Below are 20,610 nucleotides of genomic sequence, written 5' to 3'. Positions count from 1 at the left end.
TGAAAATGTCTTATTGATATATATATCAATATAAGAATATATATATAAGTAAGCACATGATGAGCCATGTATGATCAGAGTCAAATTCCTCATGTGTGTACACATACACAAAGCTGATTCTGATAAGGAAAATGTACTGAAAGTATTAAAAATAAAAGTACTAAATGCAGACAAATGTTCCATGTGACTGTTATACTAGTACATATTATATAAATACACTATTACTCATGCATTAATGTAAAAGCAGGATTTTACTGTTTGTAATTGTTGAAGCTCATTTTGTATCGGACTCCAACTAATAATCATTTTTATTCTGAATTATTTCATTATGCTGATTATTTTCTCCATTAATCAACTTATTGTAAAAAAATTCTGAAATGACCAAGAAATGGCGTCATTATTGCCCAGAGCCCAAAGTCATACTTTTAAAATGCTTGTTTTGTCCAACCCTCAATATTATTACAACACTACATTTAAATTATTAAAATAATACATTTGTGAAGCTGAAAACATGAAATGTTTTTGCATGAAAAATGATTAATGATTAAAATAGTAGCCAACACATTTTCTGTCACCCGGGCACATTTTATAAACTCTTATACTCATGTGTTTTGTTTTAAAGTAACTACTAAAGCTGTCAGATAAATGTAGTGAAGTAAAGAGTATTAAATATCACCCTCTGAGATGTGGTGGAGCAGAAGTAGAAAGTATAAGTACCTCTAATTTGTACTAAAGTAAATGTACTTATTGTCCACCACTGTTTATTTAGTAGTAAAAATATTGCGCAGTAAAATAGTTTCTGTCAGTGCAGCGTAGAAACAGGAAAACACAAGGGAGTAGACCCAGAAGCAGAAGTGTGAGGCAGAGCAGGTTCAGTTTGATGGTTTTAATAATAAGCACAAGGTATACAGGTGTACAGTGCTGTGAAGCTGGTACGCTTTCCAAAACCTGGGCTAACTAATCGAGATGGGAGCAGGCAAAGAGCAAAATCTATAATATGTTATTTAAAGGTTGAAAGCACAGGAACACACTGGAGATGGGATCTGGAACAAGGGAAGCACCGAACAATATATCAGAACTGACCCAGCAGCTCAGCAACTGCTAATTTAGCCAGTTAGCTGGAGCCACTGAATGTTTGGCATTTCTGCTTGGAAAAATCACTAAAAGGATTCATTGATTTTCAAAACATTTGTGTCTAATCAACTAGTTGTTGCAGATTTATTCTGATCCATTACAGGAGGTCTATGAGGAAAGAAATATATTTCCCTCAATTAAACGTTAAAGCTCGTCCTTTTCTTGTACTGGTTCCCCTCTCCTTTGTCTCCTTCTAGTCCTCGTGGAAGACCTTTCCATCTGACTGCTTCTTCCAGCTCAGTTTGACGTCTTCATTCACCCCCTGGTCCTTCAGCTTCTGTTGGAGCTGAGATACAAAACATTACATTACGAACCTGGTTTGCTAAATGCTTATTGACATTGTGCCTTGTTATTTACACCGATCAGCCATAACACAGGTGAATTCCAGGTTATCTCATCACCATGGCACCTGGCAGTGGGTCAGGGTTAGGGCCCCACATCAGGCTGCAGGTGAACATTGTCTCCTCAAAGTTGATGTTTTAGAGGAAGGAAATATGGGCAGCGTGAGGATGTGAGTGACTTTTTCAAGGGCCAAACTGTGATGGCTAGACGACGGCTCTGGGCAATGTTCTGCTGGGAAACCTTGGGTCCTGCCGTTCATGTGGATGCTATTTTAACATGAACCACCCACCTAAGCATTGTTGCAGAGCACGTACACCCTTTAATGGAAACTGTGTTCCCTGATGGCCTCTTCCAGCAGGATAATGCTCCCTGCCACACAGTAAAAATGGTTTGAGGAACACAACAACGAGTTCAAGGTGTTGACTTGGCCTCCAGATTCCCCAGATCTCAACCCAATGGAGCATCTGTGGGATGTGCTGGACAAACAAGTCCGATCTATGGAGGCTCCACCTCGTAACTTACAACACTTACAGGATCTGCTGCTGATGTCCTTGTGCCAGATACCACAGCACACCTTCAGAGGTCTAGTGGAGTCCCAGCCTCGACAGGATCACGGCTGTTTCGGCAACAAAATAGGTGACCTACACCATATGAGGCAGGTGGTCATAATGTTATGGCTGATCTGTGTACATGAAGCTCATCTGGAGGCGGTAGGTGCAATCCGCCTGCTTGACCTTCTTCCGCCTGATTTCTTCTGTTGTGAAAATGTTCTGGCTTTTCTCAGATAGCTAGATTGTATTTGTGTGGCAGTTTCTGCCGAGTGTTGCTGAGTGTTAACTAGTCACAACGCTATCACGCCTACAGAGTGGCACTATAGACATTGATTAACTTTATTCATTGACTATACTTGAACTGCTGCAACGCAGATGTATAAAGTCTTATCTTATTTTAATTTGCTGTCATTTGGTTGTTCTGTTTTTACATTAAATCTGAAAGGTCCAACATGATTTACCTGCATCAACATTCCTTCCGTCACAGCAGGGTCGTTCAGATCCAGAGAGGAGTCCTTTCTCAGCAGACGCAGTTTTATCACTTGCTTTGTCGTGACTGTGGGGGGGGGGATCTCTTCTGTTTATATAATATTGGCTTTCCCCATAATTTGTTCAGTTCAAACATTGACAGGGGAAATGTGGTGAAACTGAAACTGATGAGCATTAACATGTGTTTTTTATTGTCCCATTTGGGACAGTTAATGATTAAGTTAACCCAGATATAAATAAAGACACTATTTGAATCCTGGGTTACCACTCACCAAGACTGTAGCAAATTAATGCTTTCCTCCAGTCACAGGTCCAGTCCTCCCAGGCTCCAGAATAGCTAAAGGAAGCTGCCACACAAATCTCATTGAAGCCATTAGGTTCCCCGTTGTCCTGTCTCCAGTAGCTAAATGAGGAGTTACGTCCATCAGACCACTTCCAGGAGTCTCTGAAAAGGCCGATCCAGGCTGGTTGTCCTGCAGGTACCAGCTGATTTAGTCTCTGGTTCTCTGTCATGTTTCTCACACTGGCCAGGTCAGTGTAGTGTTCTCTGCAGTAGCTCTGGGCCTTGGTCCAAGTCAGGGAGGTTTCGGTGAGGACAAATGTCACATTCTGCCCTGAAAATAGACCACAGTGAAGTGTTGTGTGGAAATGAACTGGCGACAACTTACAACGAACTTATGGATGATGTACAATAAGAATCGAGCCAATGTGATGGACAGAAATCCAATCTGAGGCTACGTTCAGACTCCAGGACTTAATGCTCAATTCAGATTTTTTCCCCAGATCACATTGTTTTTGTTTGACAGTTCACATTATTGTTTAAATGTGGCCCATATCAGACTCCAGGGTGAACTGTCCGTGGCCTGAAAGTGACCCGCATGCACAGAAGAACAACACGATGTCACACATAAACAAGGAGCAACATAGCTCTGGTTAGCTCGCTGGAGACTCAAGTTTTTCATTGTCCTCTCACGGGTTACATTTCTCCCGAATTATCAAATGTTCACAACTTTCTGTTCTTTTCATTACGGATTCCAACCATAATTTACTAAATGAACATCATGCTGTGTTGAAGAAGACTTGAAACTAGCGACTGAGACCATAAACTCATCAGGAAAGTGTTTACTGAGGGAATAAATCGGCTGAGAAGTAGAAACATTTTGCCATTATTTCTAATGGAACTGGACTTCTTTTCACAACCAGAAGTGTCGCCCCCTGCTGGCCGTTCAATAGAATGCAGGTTTCAGGCATCAGATCGCTCGGACAAACAGCATTCACATAACTCCGGTCCGGTGGATTTCAAGTGGAAGAAAGTGAATTTGTGTGCAGATTATAGCGAGGTAGCGAAGAAGGATAGCCACATGTTTAATTATGGCTTTTGTGGAGCTTTTTTGTTCACCGCAGCTCCGTCTTCAGCAGAACTGGGACAACAAACTACTCTAGAGTGACGTCAAAGCCGCATCGAGTCTGGACACTCGATCTGTATCGGATTTGGACCACATATAAAAGTGGCCCAAATCCGAACTAGAAAAGATCAGATTCCATTTAAAGCCTGTTCAAACTGTTATAAAAAGATCAGATCTGAGTCACATTTGGGCAAATAAATCGGATTTGGGTCACTTTGGCATGCAGTCTGAACGTAGCCTTAAGCATTATGAGGGAAATGATCAATAGATTTTTGATCATTGCAGTAAACAGCCACAGTCCTGGGCAAATGCACTTGTAAAACCAAAAAGTCAAAGACATTGTCAGCTAGATAACTGTTGAGTATTTTGTAAGATGACCTCCTTACTCACACTTAAACGTAACTCAGCTCCCTTCTTTAATCAATATAATAAACTTTATTTATACAGCACAACAAAGCTGCAAAGTCCTCGGCATGGTTGAAAAATGATTTAAAACATTTCAGGACAGAAGTAAATAAAATCAGGTAATTTAAATGATTCACACAACACGTAAGTTGGTAATTCAGCTGTGCACTAGAATTAATAAAATAACTTTTTTTAAAAGATACGTTTTGAGAATTGATTTGAAAGAAGTCACTGATCCAGCAAGTCTCAGGTTCTCGGGCAGGGAGTTCCAGAGCTGAGGGGGCCCCAAACTACAAAAGCCGGGACTTAGAGAGCAGAGAAAGAAAAGACCTGCTTTTTGAGATGTTTCTCAATTGATAAAATAATGTTGGAACAACATTTATAACCTGTTTTCAAACAAAAGGTCAGAGTCAAATATTACACCCAGGTTTCTGCCTCCAGGTTTGATATTTGTAGACAGGCATTCAAGATGTGTCTCTAAAATAGTGACATACGTTTGATGACGACGACGACATTGTGTAGCTGGAGAAGGATTGGTGACATGCAGCACTTTATACCTTCAACCATTGTTTTTTATGTAACATTAAATGTGTTTGTCGTCGGCATAACAGTTCAGGATTTTGTGTTTTTGCACGATAGTGGCAACATATACAGGTGCTGGTCATGTAATTAGAATATCATCAAAAAGTTGATTTATTTCAGTAATTCCATTCAAAAAGTGAAACTTGGATAATGTATATATTGATTCCACACAGACTGATATATTTCAAGTGTTCATTCCTTTTAATTTTGATGATTATAACTGACAACTAATGAAAACCCCAAAATCAGTATCTCAGAAAATTAGAATATTGTGAAAAGGTTCAATATTGAAGACACCTGGTGCCACACTCTAATCAGCTAATTAACTCAAAACACCTGCAAAGGCCTTTAAATGGTCTCTCAGTCTAGTTCTGTAGGCTACACAATCATGGGGAAGACTGCCGACTTGACAGCTGTCCAAAAGACGACCATTGACACCTTGCACAAGGAGGGCAAGACACAAAAGGTCATTGCTAAAGAGGCTGGCTGTTCACAGAGCTCTGTGTCCAAGCACATTAATAGAGAGGCGAAGGGAAGGAAAAGATGTGGTAGAAAAAAGTGTACAAGCAATAGGGATAACCGCACCCTGGAGAGGATTGTGAAACAAAACCTATTCAAATATGTGGGGGAGATTCACAAAGAGTGGACTGCAGCTGGAGTCAGTGCTGCAAGAACCACCACGCACAGACGTATGCAAGACATGGGTTTCAGCTGTCGCATTACACAAGACACAGCGTCAGAAGACAAAAAGGACTGGACTGCTGCTGAGTGGTCTAAAGTTATGATCTCTGATGAAAGTAAATTTTGCATTTCCTTTGGAAATCAAGGTCCCAGAGTCTGGAGGAAGAGAGGAGAGGCACAGAATCCACGTTGCTTGAAGTCCAGTGTAAAGTTTCCACAGTCAGTGATGGTTTGGGGTGCCATGTCATCTGCTGGTGTTGGTCCACTGTGTTTTCTGAGGTCCAAGGTCAACGCAGCCGTCTACCAGGAAGTTTTGGAGCACTTCCTGCTGCTGACCAACTTTATGGAGATGCAGATTTCATTTTCCAGGACTTGGCACCTGCACACAGTGCCAAAGCTACCAGTACCTGGTTTAAGGACCATGGTATCCCTGTTCTTAATTGGCCAGCAAACTCGCCTGACCTTAACCCTATAGAAAATCTATGGGGTATTGTGAAGAGGAAGATACGATACGCCAGACCCAACAATGCAGAAGAGCTGAAGGCCACTATCAGAGCAACCTGGGCTCTCATAACACCTGAGCAGTGCCACAGACTGATGGACTCCATGCCATGCCGCATTGCTGCAGTAATTCAGGCAAAAGGAGCCCCAACTAAGTATTGAGTGCTGTACATGCTCATACTTTTCAGTTGGCCAACATTTCTAAAAATCCTTTTTTTGTATTGGTCTTAAGTAATATTCTAATTTTTGGAGATACTGAATTTGGGATTATCATTAGTTGTCAGTTTTAATCATCACAATTAAATGAAATAAACATTTGAAATATATCAGTAGGTGTGTAATGAATGAATATAATATACAAGTTTCACTTTTTGAATGGAATTACTGAAATAAATCAACTTTTTGATGATATTCTAATTATATGACCAGCACCTGTATATAGGGAAAAACAAGGGGCCAAGGATGGAGCCTTGGGGAACACCACAGGTTAGAGGCATTTCAATGGAGAATGTTCTGTTTGATAAATAGAATTGAATCCAGTCTAAAGCAGTGTCCCTGATGCTAACCCACTTTTCATGGTGATTCAATAGAATAGAATGATCGACAGTGTCAAATGCTGAGCTCAAGTCGAGAAGAATTAAAGCTGTAGTAAAAGGTTGTTTATGAGAGCAGTTTTCAGTGCTATGACATGCCATTTATGTTCAGCTTGTCTGCATTTCCTCATTTCTCTGGTATAGTTATTTCGCCAAGGCGTGCTGAGAGTTGATTTGACTTTACAGATTTTTTCAGATGCTATAGAGTCAAGGCCAGCTTTATATGTGTGGGTGTAGGTATTTAGTAAATATGCAGTGAATGGTTGTTACACCATAATATTTAGTTCAGTAGGCTGGGAAAGAGGAGCATGCTGTTTCAGCAGTGTTAGTATTGTTGTGATATAAATGCTTGGTCTGTAGTAAGAGTTCTCACCTCTGACATCAGAGCACACAGCTGGAACAGAGTTTTCACAAAGTTTAGCGAGCCAGACTCCATTTTGGAACATGACACAACGTTGTCTACCTCCGTAGTTTTCAGGTTGGTTTAACCCCCAGTTCCTGAACTCTGCCTCCCCGTCGTTGTAGAACATTTTATCTGCCAGTGACCACCTCCAGCTGTTGATGTCATCATACAGCCCTATCCAGGCGCGCTGAAAGCAACAGCATAACAGAATAACCTCAGATCTGATACAAAACATTTGGTGGTGCAGCCGCGGTAAATGTGCACCAATGCACACGTAAGTGTAGTCGCTGTGCATTACAAAGCTTTGGGCCACATATAGACAGGGGAGTACTTAAGACAACCTGCAGGGCGAAGCAGACGTCTGAGCATAGAGTAAGTGCAATTGAAACATTATTTTGTTACTAGCGTGGCAACGTTACAGTGTGAAAACACATGTTTGTTGTGAGGCCCGTTCAAGACTAACTTGCACATAAACTGCCCCAGTTTGTTACCCAGCAGGACTATCAGAGTTTAACGTAACTTCTTTCTAGTCAATAGGCAGCCTGGTTTCATGAAAAGTGGCCTCTAGTGGTAAGGGTTGCGAATTGCAGCCAGAGACTCACGGTGCGTTCACACACTCCTCAGATGGTCCCATTTCTGGAGTTGTGAAGTCGTTCTTCCAACTTCAGCGTGTGTTCATGTGCTCTTAAGTCGGAATGTGGAATCAACATGGACGCTGCTACAAAGATGTGTTGGATCAACATTATCAGAGCATATAAACAACATCTAGTTCACTCTACATCAGACAGCAAACTAACCGTTATAACATATTACAAATAACATGTTTGCAAAATATGTATATGCAACACGTGATTTTGCACGAATCAGAGTTCTGTGTACTTCTTTATGTCCCATGTAAACTTTATTTCTCTTTTTGCAATAAAGTTTGAGGAAAAAAAGATTCTCATTATTCTGACACCACTTGAATGCACCACCAGTCACAGCTCAGCCCTCCCTTTCCAAGCGCGCAGGAGAAGCTACGGTGGCCGGCTCGTGCTAAATAACATGTGTGCTCCTCCATTTGACTACATTTCTCTTCTTTTCCTACCTCTAATAAACAAGTCGACCACGACTACGGCTACTAAACGTTACTTGTTCTTCTTCTTGTTCTTCGCACACATTCAACGTGGTGACGAAACGTGCTGTTTGTCTGTTTGGGCTACTGTAAAAACATGGCGGCGCAACATGCCAATTTCCATATAAGAGGAGTGTGTGTATATGGAAATGGTTCATTCTAGAAGGTAATAAAAACATAACGCTGCATTACGTAAGGTCTTTATATACCACTGAAAGCATAGTAATGGATATTATATTGCATTTCTTTTGATAGATCTTCCTAAATGTTACACAAATAACTTTTAAAGGAAACAATTATCTGCTTTGTCAAAGAAAAGTCTGCCGATCTTCTACTTGCTGTCAAAGTGGTTTTGATATGAACAACTAACAAAGCGGTAGTGAACAGTGAACTCACATAGCTGTAGGTGACCATTTTGCTCAGATTTGCCATTTTGTTGATGGTCTTCACATCCTCCATGTCGCCTATAGTGGCCAGGTCTGTGTATTTTTCTCTGCAGTAGCTCTGTGCTTCAGTCCAGTTCATCGGCTCATAAACAAAATAGTACTGACGTTGAACATGTGACGAGACAGCACACAGCCCTGTAGAGACAGAACGATTAGATCTGGGCTCAAAATCACTTACATAATTTATCTCAACTCTGTAACTTTACATTTCAGTGTGTTCATGTGTGTCATTGTCTTTGTAGCACAATCAGAGTGGGGATGTAATGAAGTTAATTTAATAAATTTTTAGTATTTCTGTTTGTGCTACATTTCTACTCACATTTCACACTGACATATTGTACTTTTTTACTGCAAAACATTTAATTGTTTTTCAGATTAAGATTAAAAACATATATGATATTAGCATACATCAGAACTTCATTCCTCCTGTTCATACTGGACATTAAAAGGTTTCGCTTCCTAACATGCCTCCAAATCCACAGTGCTCGTTCTGTGCCACTATAAGGCTTTAGCAGAGTTAATCACATCAAGTGAACATCTCGTTTCAGTGCAGCATTGCCTTTCTGATTTTCTCTAGAAAGTGTTGGAGAGATAGTAACTCAATGAGCATATTTCGTTCTAAAATCACAGTAAATTTATCCACTTTATTTAACAAACTCAAACTTCTAAAGTCTCATTAGCTCCAGATAAACGTCGGAATATATATATATATATATATATATATATATATATATATATTTTTTTTTTTTTTTTTTACACACAATTGTAGATTTTGTCCCCATCACTTACACTGAAGGCACATTATTAGTATTAGTACATGAGTATTTTGACAGTGATGGTTGACAAATTGTGTAGCCACAATGATGTAACAATATAGTGTGATAGGAGAATATAAAAAACAAATAAAATACTTGCCTGATGCAGCCATGATGAGTAGATAAACGATGTCCATCTTTGTTTGCTCTTGATTATTTTTAAGTGCGACTTCTGATTCAATCTGTGTTGAAAGAGCTTCCAATATCTCAGAATTATTTGACTTCATGCAAATTCCTCAGACAAAACAATTGTTTGCATATTAGGCAAACAATAGGCCCATATAGTTCATAACAGAAGCTATCTTATGGGACTTTTCATTTCCAGACCATACTCTTTGGTATATTAAAGATTACCTACAATTACCACCAGACAGACTCAGGTTGGGTGATAAGATGGTGCTTGACCATTAGAATCAGCTTTATTTTCCAGGTACGTGTGCATATACGAGGGATTTGACTCAGGATTGTACACTGCTCAAAAAAATAAAGGGAACACTAAAATAACACATCCTAGATCTGAATGAATGAAATAATCTCATTAAATACTCCTTTCTTTACATAGTTGAATGTGCTGACAACAAAATCACAAAAATTATCAATGGAAATCCAATTTATCAACCCATGGAGGTCTGGATTTGGAGTCACTCAAAATCAAAGTGGAAAACACTACAGGCCGATCCAACTTTGATGTAATGTCCTTAAAACAAGTCAGAATGAGGCTCAGTAGTGTGTGTGGCCTCCACTTGCCTGTATGACCTCCCTACAACGCCTGGGCTCCTGATGAGGTGGCGGATGGTCTCCTGAGGGATCTCCTCCCAGACCTGGACTAAAGCATCCGCCAACTCCTGGACAGTCTGTGGTGCAACGTGGCGTTGGTGGATGGAGCGAGACATGATGTCCCAGATGTGCTCAGTTGGATTCAGGTCTGGGGAACGGGCGGGCCGGTCCACAGCATCAATGCCTTCCTCTGGCAGGAACTGCTGACACACTCTAGCCACATGAGGTCTAGCATTGTCTCGCATTAGGAGGAATAGTAGCACATGGAGGGCTATGCGGCCCCCCAAAGAAACGCCACCCCACATCATTACTGACCCACCGCCAAACCGGTCACGCTGGAGGATGTTGCAGGCAGCAGAACGTTCTCCACGGCGTCTCCAGACTCTGTCACGTCTGTCACATGTGCTCAGTGTGAACCTGCTTTCATCTGTGAAGAGCGCAGGGCGCCAGTGGCGAATTTGCCAATCTTGGTGTTCTCTGGCAAATGCCAAACGTCCTGCACGGTGTTGGGCTGTAAGCACAACCCCCACCTGTGGACGTCGGGCCCTCGTACCACCCTCATGGAGTCTGTTTCTGACCGTATGAGCAGACACATGCACATTTGTGGCCTGCTGGAGGTCATTTTGCAGGGCTCTGGCAGTGCTCCTCCTGCTACTCCTTGCACAAAGGCGGAGGTAGCGTGGGTTCTCTCCGGGTGCTCCGGCGTCCTCCCACCATCCAAAGACATGCGGCTTGGTTAATTGGTGACCCTAAATTGTCCTTAGGTGTGAGTGTTTGTTCATCTCTGTGTGGCCCTGCGATGGACTGGCGACCTGTCCAGGTTGTACTCCGCCTTTCGCCTGATGCCAGCTGGGATTGGCTCCAGCCCCCCCGCGACCCCGTACGCAGGATAAGCGCTTGACGATGGATAGAATTTGTGCACCAATTTATGGTGGAAATGTCTTTAGTTTTATGAAGGGAAGGACAAAATATAGGTGCCAGGTAAATATAGGCTTATGCTTTCTGGCCGATCGTTCGCCCATTTTTAAAAAACTGTTAATAAATAATTTGACTTGTAGCCTACTCGATGAGAGGAGCGCACTGCTCTTCACCAGAGAAAGAAAACCGAAACTGGTCAACACTTGTGATCAGACAGAAATATCACAGTGAAACAGTCTCACAGCGAGGGGGACAGAGACAGCAGGACACAGAGCGTCAGGTGTCTGTGTCGCGGTCAGGAGTCGCGATATTGTCTCACTACTTTGCGCCGACTGTCAAGCGTTTGTTAATACACTGACTAGACGCTAACCGACAACATTTATGTTTAAATGTAGGCTATTGATTACAATTTTGCTAGAGACAATTCAGAAGTTGCAGACAAGTGCTTACTCGCAGGCAGGCTGAGTTATCCGCTGCATATTAACATGGAAAATATTTTTGTTGCTGTTGTTGAGTTACATTCGGGGCTACAGGCAAAACATCCGGGGCATCCTGGCGACGCCCTTGCTCTCTGTCAAATAATGCAATTTTTACGGATTTTTTTATGGCTGATTTCACCAAGTTCTGTACTTGGAAGGTCGGACTTGGTAAGTTCGGCTAAGGAGTGCAAATTTCAAGGAACGGGAGCTCCTCGCGGCCTGTCATTCTGCAATTGGAACAGCAGCGGACTTAATGATGACAGGTGTCGTGCCAAGGTAGTTCTCCCCGACAGAAAGTGTTTCCCGCGCGTGCATTCAGCGGTGAAGGCGGACCTTCAACTTCTTCAAAGTGAATGAAAAATATACCACGTGGATTGTTTAATCTATCGTTTTAGTATTGTTTTACTAACGAGGTTTGTGTCCAGGCTGGACATGCAGTCTGCCAAAATATGTTTCCCCCTCCATAACGCCCAGATGATGGCCTACTGTCAAGTATTTCATTTTGTGTATTCTTCACTCATGTAATGAATATGGTGAAGTTTCTCTTTTCCTAGCAAAAGTTATAGTGGGATACATATTATTTTTATACAAATTATTTCAACTTGCCATAAAATGTATCCCCCTATGGGGAAAATACAGTATTTATGGCAAGTTGAAATAATTTGTTTGTTTATACTTCTACTAGCTTTTAACTGCAAGACATTAAATTGCTTTTCAGATTACATTTAAAACATCTGATTCACATACAAAACAATGTTAGATTTTAGATTAGTGGTTTGAGAAATATCGAGCATACTGTATATTTTGATATCAGATCTGATTATTATTATTATTATCTCATTCCTCCCGTTCATGCTGGACATTAAATGGTTTCTCTTCCTAACATGCTTCCAAATCCAGAGTGCTCGTTCTGTGCAAAAACATATTCCAGTAAGTTTATCTGAAGCCAAAATAAGGCTTTAGCTGAGTTAATCACATCAAGTGAACATCTCTTTACAGTGCAGCATCTTTCTCTAGACAGTGTTTCCTTGCTGAGCTGCATTTGAGGGACAGTAACAAAGGACGGATTTTGTACTAAAAACAGTGTAACTCTGAAATATATTCACTTTATTTAATAAAATCAAACTGCTTAAGTCTCATTTTAGCTCCAGAAAAACTTTAGAATATATTATTAAAAATATTATATACGATTACAGCAACTGTTAATAATGTTCATGTGCGCACCTGATTATTGATAAATTGTGAATCTTTACCGTAAGTAGGATTTTAAAAGCATTTTTTTACATTAGGATTCATATTGCTGGTTTGTAAATTGTGTAGAAACAAGCATAAAATAATAATACAATGCAGCCATGATGAGTAGAATGTCCATCTTTGTTTACTCTTGATTATTTTAAAGCTGGAATTCTGACTTAATTGGCATTTAAATAGCTTCTAATACCTCAGTCTTATTTTTCTTCATTCAAATTCATCAGTTGAGACAATTGTTTGCATATTAGGCAGTTCCTCGCCACAGTGGCAAGGAAAATCTCCCTTTTAATGATCAGAACCTTGAGTAGAACCTGGACTCAGGTTGGGTGATAGGATGGTGCTAAAACAGGACAAATATGATCTCTTTTCCTGGCCAACTGGAGAGTCTTAAGCGACTTATTAAGGCAACCTGACACTAAGGAATTGCAGTATGATCGGTGTTTGTTTTGAGGTGACTAACGGCGATGCATCCTGTGAGCTGCATGGAGAGGACGTTAATGGACTTAACTGAGTGCGTCACAGATTACATAAACCTCTGTGTGGACTGCACTCTCCCAGCAAAGAACGGCCATTGTTATTCAAATATAAAACAAACCGCGGGCAACAAAGGACATCGTGAATGCAAAGGCGAGAGCTTTCAGTGACGTTAACAGGGAAGAGGTGAGGGCAATGCAGGATGAGCTGAAAGTCAAGATCAGTGGGGCTAAGAGGAGAAATTGAAGGCAGTCTGGACAAAGCCGACAAACACGATCTGTTCTTGAACAGATTTGACACAGTGGCTCTAGTTCATTCCCTCCTCATCTCAACTGCCCTCAAACACATCCTACTACCCGACCGGACAATGCTGAGGATGCTGTATGAGTCTGTGGTGGCCAGGTCAGTCCTGTTTGCTGCTGCATGCTGGGGCAGCAGGTTGAGGGTAGCAGACGGGGGTAGAGCTAGACTCTGTCTGTGGTGAGCAGTTTCTTTAAAACCTGCCTGTGGCCATCAAACTTTCCTCCCTCAGCGTGTCAAACACTCGGACTCTTAGTCAATATTGTAGTGCAATATTTCAGAAACTGATCTCTGATCTCAAATGCTGCAATTTTAAGGATTTTTGATATATTCCAACTCAACACCATCTGTACTCATTAAAACCATTTATCAGTACACTTCTGTACTGTGAAAACAAATTTACATTTTCCACACCCGTTTATATTTTTATATTTATTTTTATATTCCATCTACCAACTTTCCATAATTCTTCATAGTCCTTTATACTTTGATGTGTAATGTGAGCAACAGTTAAGAGATCAATAAAGTATTTCTGATTCTGATCTGATCCAGAATACACCAGAGGTTATTATAAAGTAAAGTATTCAGTATAAATGAGTAATGTAAAACCACACTTTTTTGTATTACAGTAAAAATAAACAAAGCCATTCTCTTGACAAGTTAAGAAATTGAGCATTTGCCATTTTGGTTTAAACATTTGATTGCAGAAATTTCTTTGTAATGTCAGCCTCAAGGCAAAAAGAACCAAAATATAGGTTTGTGTGTCTTAAGTAATATTTTATTATCTAATCCTAAGGTATCTTATCTATCAAATGTCAGAAAAGCAGCCGAAGGAGATCAAATGTGTTGTTTAAATCGACCAACAGTCTGTGTGATGCTTTTCTTTGGTCACCACAGGACAAAGAAAAGCATCAAATCCTCACATTTGTGACGCTGCAACTTGCAAATCTATAGCATTTTTGTTTGAAAAAAGGTTTTGAGGAAAGAAATACATTTTCCCTCATAAAAACAGACACAGCAGTTCAACATTACAGCTTGTCCATTTTTGTACGGGCTTCCGTCTCTTTTGTCTCTTTTGTCTCCTTCTGGTCCTCGTGGAAGACCTTTCCATCTGACTGCTTCTTCCAGCTCAGTTTGACGTCTTCATTCATCTCCTGGTCCTTCAGCTTCTGTTGGAGCTGAGATGCAAAACCTCATCACTTAATAATGCTTATGGAATAACATTATGCATTGATATTTACTGTTCCTCATCTGGATGCTCTGTTGTAGGAGCTGTTGTGTAAATGTTCTGTTTTTCTCTGATTGCTAGCGGTACTTAAAATGTACTTTTTTATTTATCACATACACGTGGCGTTCATCCTCTGCATTTAACCCATTTCTGATGGGAGCAGTCTCTGTACAGCGCCCAACTCCAGATTGAATGCAGTGTCTGGTCATATGGCCCAGACTGAAGAACCAACACAACATGTTTTTGGTAATGGAAAGCAGAGCACCTGGAGGAAAGACGGGGAGAACATGCAAACTCCACAGAGACCGGCCAGGGCGACCTGGATTCAAACCCGGGACTTTTTTGCTGACCACTAGGCTACTGTGCCACAAAGATCACATTAGTGCATTTTTCTGGTGCATTTGGTGTTTTGTAGTTTCTCTTAACTAGTCACAGTTCCACCTGAGTGAGGCCTGTGGAGTGGCACTGCTAGACTCTTTCCTTCTGCACATACTTATCTGCAACACATCCTCATACCTAAACGACAATATAGGTAGATTTTCAAGTGTCGCAAAACAACATATGAGCATTTTCGGTACCAGTCCAACAGGTTTACCAGATGTTACGTAAGTCCTGTGATGTTTAACCAGTGGTGGAAGTAACATGTTACTAAAGTAACACAATTACAGTAATGTATTTTGCTGTCCCGCAGTAATACAACTAACTATACAACTAATAACATTTTTGTAATATTATACCCATTACAATCTCAGGAACGCATGTTACAACACATTTAGCCCGAATCCCGTCAGAGTTTCGGGAGATTTAAATAATATGCTGCTGTACCATGTGTGAATGCACACAGCGTCTTTCTTAATGGGGAGACAGTTCGTCCTATTTCTGCCATCCACAACCTCCCTGCTATTAATCAGAATGAATAATTTTTATGAAAAAGACCAGATCGCAGCTCGTCTTCCTATCTGAATATTGCACCCATCAAATAGCAGTGAAAGTAACTCAAAAGTAGTGTAAAGCATAACAGTTCAGAAACAGTAATTACAGTGAAATGACAGTAACTAGTATTCTATAATGTATTACAATTTGGAAGTGACTTATCCTACACCACATTTAACGCACAAAAAATGTAGTAAATAAAGTTACGTAAGTCATGACTGAAGTCAAGGGAGTCAGTTACGCTATCTAACTTAGCTTAAAACTGTAAATAAATCAATTCAATCAATTTACTTGGTTTCACAAGGAACCTGAACACCGTTCTCCTGTGTGAAAGTCTTTGGTTTGATCCATCCTTCCTCCTTAAAGACTTTTTTGCTATTTACAAAATGTCTTCTCACTTTATTCGTATGGCCAGCAGAAGTAGCTGACTTTGATTTGATAGCTCTGTCATTTGCCTAATCTTTGTACTGCTAGAGCACGGATGTATTAAGTCTGATCTTATGCGATCTTATCCTTTTTTAATTTGCTTTCACTCATTTGGTTGTTCTATTTTTACATTAAATCTGAAAGGTCCAACAAGATTTACCTGCAACAACATTCCTTCCATCACAGCAGGGTCGTTCAGATCCAGAGAGGAGTCCTTTCTCAGCAGACGCAGTTTTATCACTTGCTTTGTCGTAACTGGAAAAATAATTATTCTGTTCTGTTTATATAATATTGGCTTTCCTCAGAATTTCATCAGTTTAAACATTGACAGGGCGAATGTGGTAGTTATGTCCTACAATAGTATAATAGTAATACAGATTTTCAGAATCCCAGCAAGCTCACTTTTCAAACAATTTCAACAAAAATGATGAACATCAAAATGTGTTTTGTATTGTTTTTGTTACATTCTAATTTAGGCAATTTAATGCCAAAGTAAACCCAAATATAAACACTATTTGAATCCTGGGTTACCACTCACCAGAAGTGTAGCAAATGAATGGTTTCCTCCAGTCACAGGTCCAGTCCTCCCAATATCCAGAGTACAGAAAGTCCGCTACCGTGCAGGTTTCTTTGCCGCCATTTGGATCCCCTGATGCCCGGCTCCAGTAGCTAAATGAGGAGTTACGTCCATCTGACCACTTCCAGGAGTCCCTGAAAAGGCCGATCCAGGCTGGTTGTCCTGCAGGTACCAGCAGATTTAGTCTCTGGTTCTCTGTCATGTTTCTCACACTGGCCAGGTCAGTGTAGTGTTCTCTGCAGTAGCTCTGGGCCTCAGGCCATATCATGGAGTTGTTGGTGAGGACAAATGTCACATTCGGCCCTGAAAATAGATCACAGTGAAGCGCTGTGTAGAGTAGAACTGCTATAAACTACAGTATCAAATAATGTTCCCAATTTACCAAGCCAATACAGCAATCTAATCTGAGGAAGTATTAGTGAAATGTTACATTTAGATATACAGTTAAGAACCACGTTAATAAAAAAATGCACTTGTAAATGCAACAAAGACATTGTCAGTTTGATATATGTTGAGTATTTTGCATGTTGACCCTAGAGCGACCGGATACCTGCACATTGTGTCAACAAAGTAGTTATAGCCACAAAGTAACACGTATGCTCTTTTCCCCTTTTTGTTCTCTAGTGTGGATGAAATCAGCCGAAGTTACAATCGCAAAGACAGGGGAAGTGTTGGTGCAGGAGGGAGCGCTATCTGACGTGCACGTTGTACAGATGTGACGGGCACGCAACAGAAAATACAGTAAAATAAATTGTATGTAACAGATACATACACACACACACACTCACATACTCACAGTCATTGTGTTTTTTTCATTAATGACAGGCAGGGGACTTTATGAGCAAAAATAATTAATTTTATCATTGAGTTTAGATTTAGATTTTACTGGTCATTGATGCTGAATGCAATTTACGGAAAGACGCACTCACTCCCAACCTCTGTCCCAAATTTCACATATAAGGTACAAGGTAGATTTGTCACATTACAACAGGTTGTAAAAAAGCTGCTCTGCAGTCTGGTGGTGCGGCAGTATGAACAGGCTGTGGTGGGTATTTTCAACTGGTCACCCTAGTTGACCCCTTACTTACACTTACGTATGTAGAAAAAAAACATGCAGTGGAAATGTTAACACCATAGCATTTAAATTTCACTAGGAACAAAGAGTATGTTGTTTTTGTCGGATTTGTGTTGTTGTTGTGATATCAGTGCATGATCTGTAGTAAGAATTCTTACCTCTGACATCAAAGCAGACTGCTCGAGCGGAGTCTTCACACATGTTATCGAACCAGGTTCCATGTTGAAAAATGGCACAATGTTCTATACTTTGTTTGTTATCGGGTTCGGATAACTCCCAGTTCCTGAATTTGGCCTCCCCATCTTTGTAGAACATTTTATCTGCCAGTGACCACCTCCAGCTGTTGACGTCATCAAACAGTCCTATCCAGGCCACCTGAGAGCAACAGTATAACAAATAAAAGCATTTGCTGGCCTTGAAACAACTTAGCTATTTTGTTTTTAAGTAACTACTGTCTTAAAGTGTAACATATGAGCCCAGTCTCATTCCCAGAGCATCAAAGCGCTTTGTTACTTTTTTCAGCGTCTGCAGCCAAAAGGCAAAAAATTTAATACTTCGCATGCACATACAGTACATACATACTGTCATTGTGAGTGACTCTCTCACACAATGTATTTGCTTTTCTTTTGGGTTTTTGTAAATAATGATCTCATATTTTTGTTCTATAATGTCAGTCCCCTTCTTAGATGTAGTTAATTGATTAATTTCTCTGTAAATCGCATAAAACTGATAAGAATGTTTAAAAATTACCATTCACTTAAACATACTTTATCAGTAATTCATATTTCAGTCACAGGAATGAGATATTTTATTTTTGATTTAATACAGTTCTTGTTATTATTGATCGCTCCAAATGACATGAAGATATCATTAAAAATATATATTTAAAGAGATCAATAAACAAAAAATTCTATACCAAAAATAAATTTTGAACACAAACATTTTTTGGATGAAAATCACATTACAAACATTTATTTTAGTGCAGTACACATTCATGTCATATAACTTGACAAAAGATTTAATCTAATTTCATTAACATGTGGTGTTAACTGCAAGTATGTTTTTTCTCATTTATTGGGTGTGTCAGAGGTTACCCAATCAGCAGCCACATTTAAGAGAGGATGTTCAAGGCACCATCCATCCATCCATCTTCATCCGCATATCCGGGGTCGGGTCGCGGGGGCAGCAGCTCTAGCAGGGGACCCCAAACTTCTCTTTGCCAAGCCACATTAACCAGCTCTGACTGGGGGATCCCGAGGCATTCCCAGGCCAGTGTGGAGATATATCTCCACCTAGTCTTGGGTCTTCCCCGAGGCCTCCTCCCAGCTGGACGTGCCTGGAACACCTCCCTAGGGAGGCGTCCAGGAGGCATCCTAACCAGATGCCCAAACCACCTCAACTGGCTCCTTTCAACGCAAAGGAGCAGCGGCTCTACTCTGAGCTCCTCGCGGATGGCCGAGCTTCTCACCCTATCTCTAAGGGAGACACCAGCCACCCGCCAGAGGAAACCCATTTCGGCCGCTTGTACCCGCGATCTCATTCTTTCGGTCATGACCCAGCCTTCATGACCATAGGTGAGGGTAGGAACGAAAATTGACCGGTAGACCGAGAGCTTTGCCTTACGGCTCAGCTCTCTTTTCGTCACAATGGTGCGGTAAAGCGAGTGCAACACCGCCCCCTCTGCTCCGATTCTCCAGCCAATCTCCTGCTCCAGTCTCCCCTCACTCGTGAACAAGACCCTGAGGTACTTGAACTCCTTCACTTGGCCTAAGGACTCATTCCCTACCTGGAGTTGGCACTCCATGGGTTTCCTGCTGAGAACCATGGCCACAGATTTAGAGGTGCTAATCCTCATCCCAACCGCTTTGCACTCTGCTGCGAACCGATCCAGTGAGAGCTGAAGTTCACGGACCGATGATGCCATCAGGACCACATCATCCGCAAAAAGCAGTGACAAGATCCCAAACCCACTGAACCGCAGCCCCTCCTTCGCCACAACTACGCCTCGATATCATACGCCTTCTCCAGATCTACAAAGCACATGTAGACTGGATGGACATACTCCATACTCTGAGAGTAAAGAGCTGGTCAGTTGTTCCACGACCGGGACGAAAACCTCATTGTTCCTCTTCGATCTGAGGTTCGACTATTGGCTGAACCCTCCGTTCCAGCACCCTGGAGTAGACTTTACTTGGGAGGCTGAGAAGTGTGATACCCCTGGAATTGGCACACAATCTCTGGTCCCCCTTTTTGAACAGGGGAACCACCACCCCAGTCTGCCACTCCTTGAGCACTGTACCCGACCTCCACGCAATGTTAAAGAGACATGTCATCCAAGACAGCCCCTCCACACCCTAAGCTTTTAACATTTCTGGGCGGATCTCATCAATACCTGGGGCTTTGCCACTGTGGAGTTGTTTGACTACCTCAGTGACTTCCTCCAGGGAAATTGACGAGAAACCCCCATCAGCCTCCAGCTCTGCCTCTACTAGAGACGACGTGTCAGTCGGATTTAGGAGTTCTTTAAAGTGTTCCTTCCACCGCCCAATTACCTCCCCAGTTGAGGTCAACAGGGTCCCATCCTTACTGTACACAGCTTGGACGGTTCCCCGCTTCCCCCTCCTGAGATGGCGGACAGTTCTCCAGAAACACTTTGGTGCCGACCGTAAGTCCTTCTCCATGTCTTCTCCGAACTTCTCCCACACCCGCT

The 20,610-nt window shown here is 41.3% G+C and overlaps 1 protein-coding gene across 2 annotated transcripts; it reads right to left on the bottom strand.

Annotated features, from left to right (window-relative positions):
- Window positions 1-871: 871 nt before the first annotated feature.
- Window positions 872-18,157, bottom strand: LOC119906142 (L-selectin-like). 2 transcript variants are annotated; one of them, XM_038723681.1, is made up of 5 exons: window positions 18,059-18,157; window positions 17,079-17,128; window positions 2,789-3,080; window positions 2,489-2,583; window positions 872-1,420 (listed from the first exon to the last, which is right to left on the bottom strand). In XM_038723681.1, the coding sequence occupies exons 1-5, from the start codon at window positions 18,099-18,101 to the stop codon at window positions 1,328-1,330; spliced, it is 573 nt and encodes a 190-aa protein (XP_038579609.1). In that variant the 5' UTR covers window positions 18,102-18,157; the 3' UTR covers window positions 872-1,327. The 2 variants fall into 2 exon arrangements, with proteins under 2 accessions (XP_038579609.1, XP_038579608.1); XM_038723680.1 differs by lacking the exons at window positions 872-1,420; window positions 2,489-2,583; window positions 2,789-3,080 and adding exons at window positions 14,079-14,839; window positions 16,409-16,503 and having other exon boundaries at window positions 16,787-17,128.
- Window positions 18,158-20,610: the final 2,453 nt, after the last annotated feature.

This window comes from Micropterus salmoides, unplaced genomic scaffold, assembly GCF_014851395.1.
Source record: "Micropterus salmoides isolate LMB-PRFRI ecotype aquatic unplaced genomic scaffold, ASM1485139v1 Ms_hic_scaffold_16, whole genome shotgun sequence".
In the NCBI taxonomy this organism is placed as follows: domain Eukaryota; kingdom Metazoa; phylum Chordata; class Actinopteri; order Centrarchiformes; family Centrarchidae; genus Micropterus; species Micropterus salmoides.
Note: the sequence above shows the minus strand (reverse complement) of the source record. Positions and strands in the feature narration are given on the sequence as shown.

Bases quoted from the DNA above. Each gene is read 5' to 3' on its own strand.
- LOC119906142 (XM_038723680.1), bottom strand. From the start codon at position 18,101: ATGTGTGAAGACTCCGCTCGAGCAGTCTGCTTTGATGTCAGAG. The intron at 17,129-18,058 runs GTAAGAATTCTT...ATCTATTTTCAG, and splicing joins AGTCTGCTTTGATGTCAGAG to GGCCGAATGTGACATTTGTC. The intron at 14,840-16,408 runs GTAAATCTTGTT...TTTGCATCTCAG, and splicing joins TGGAAGGAATGTTGTTGCAG to CTCCAACAGAAGCTGAAGGA.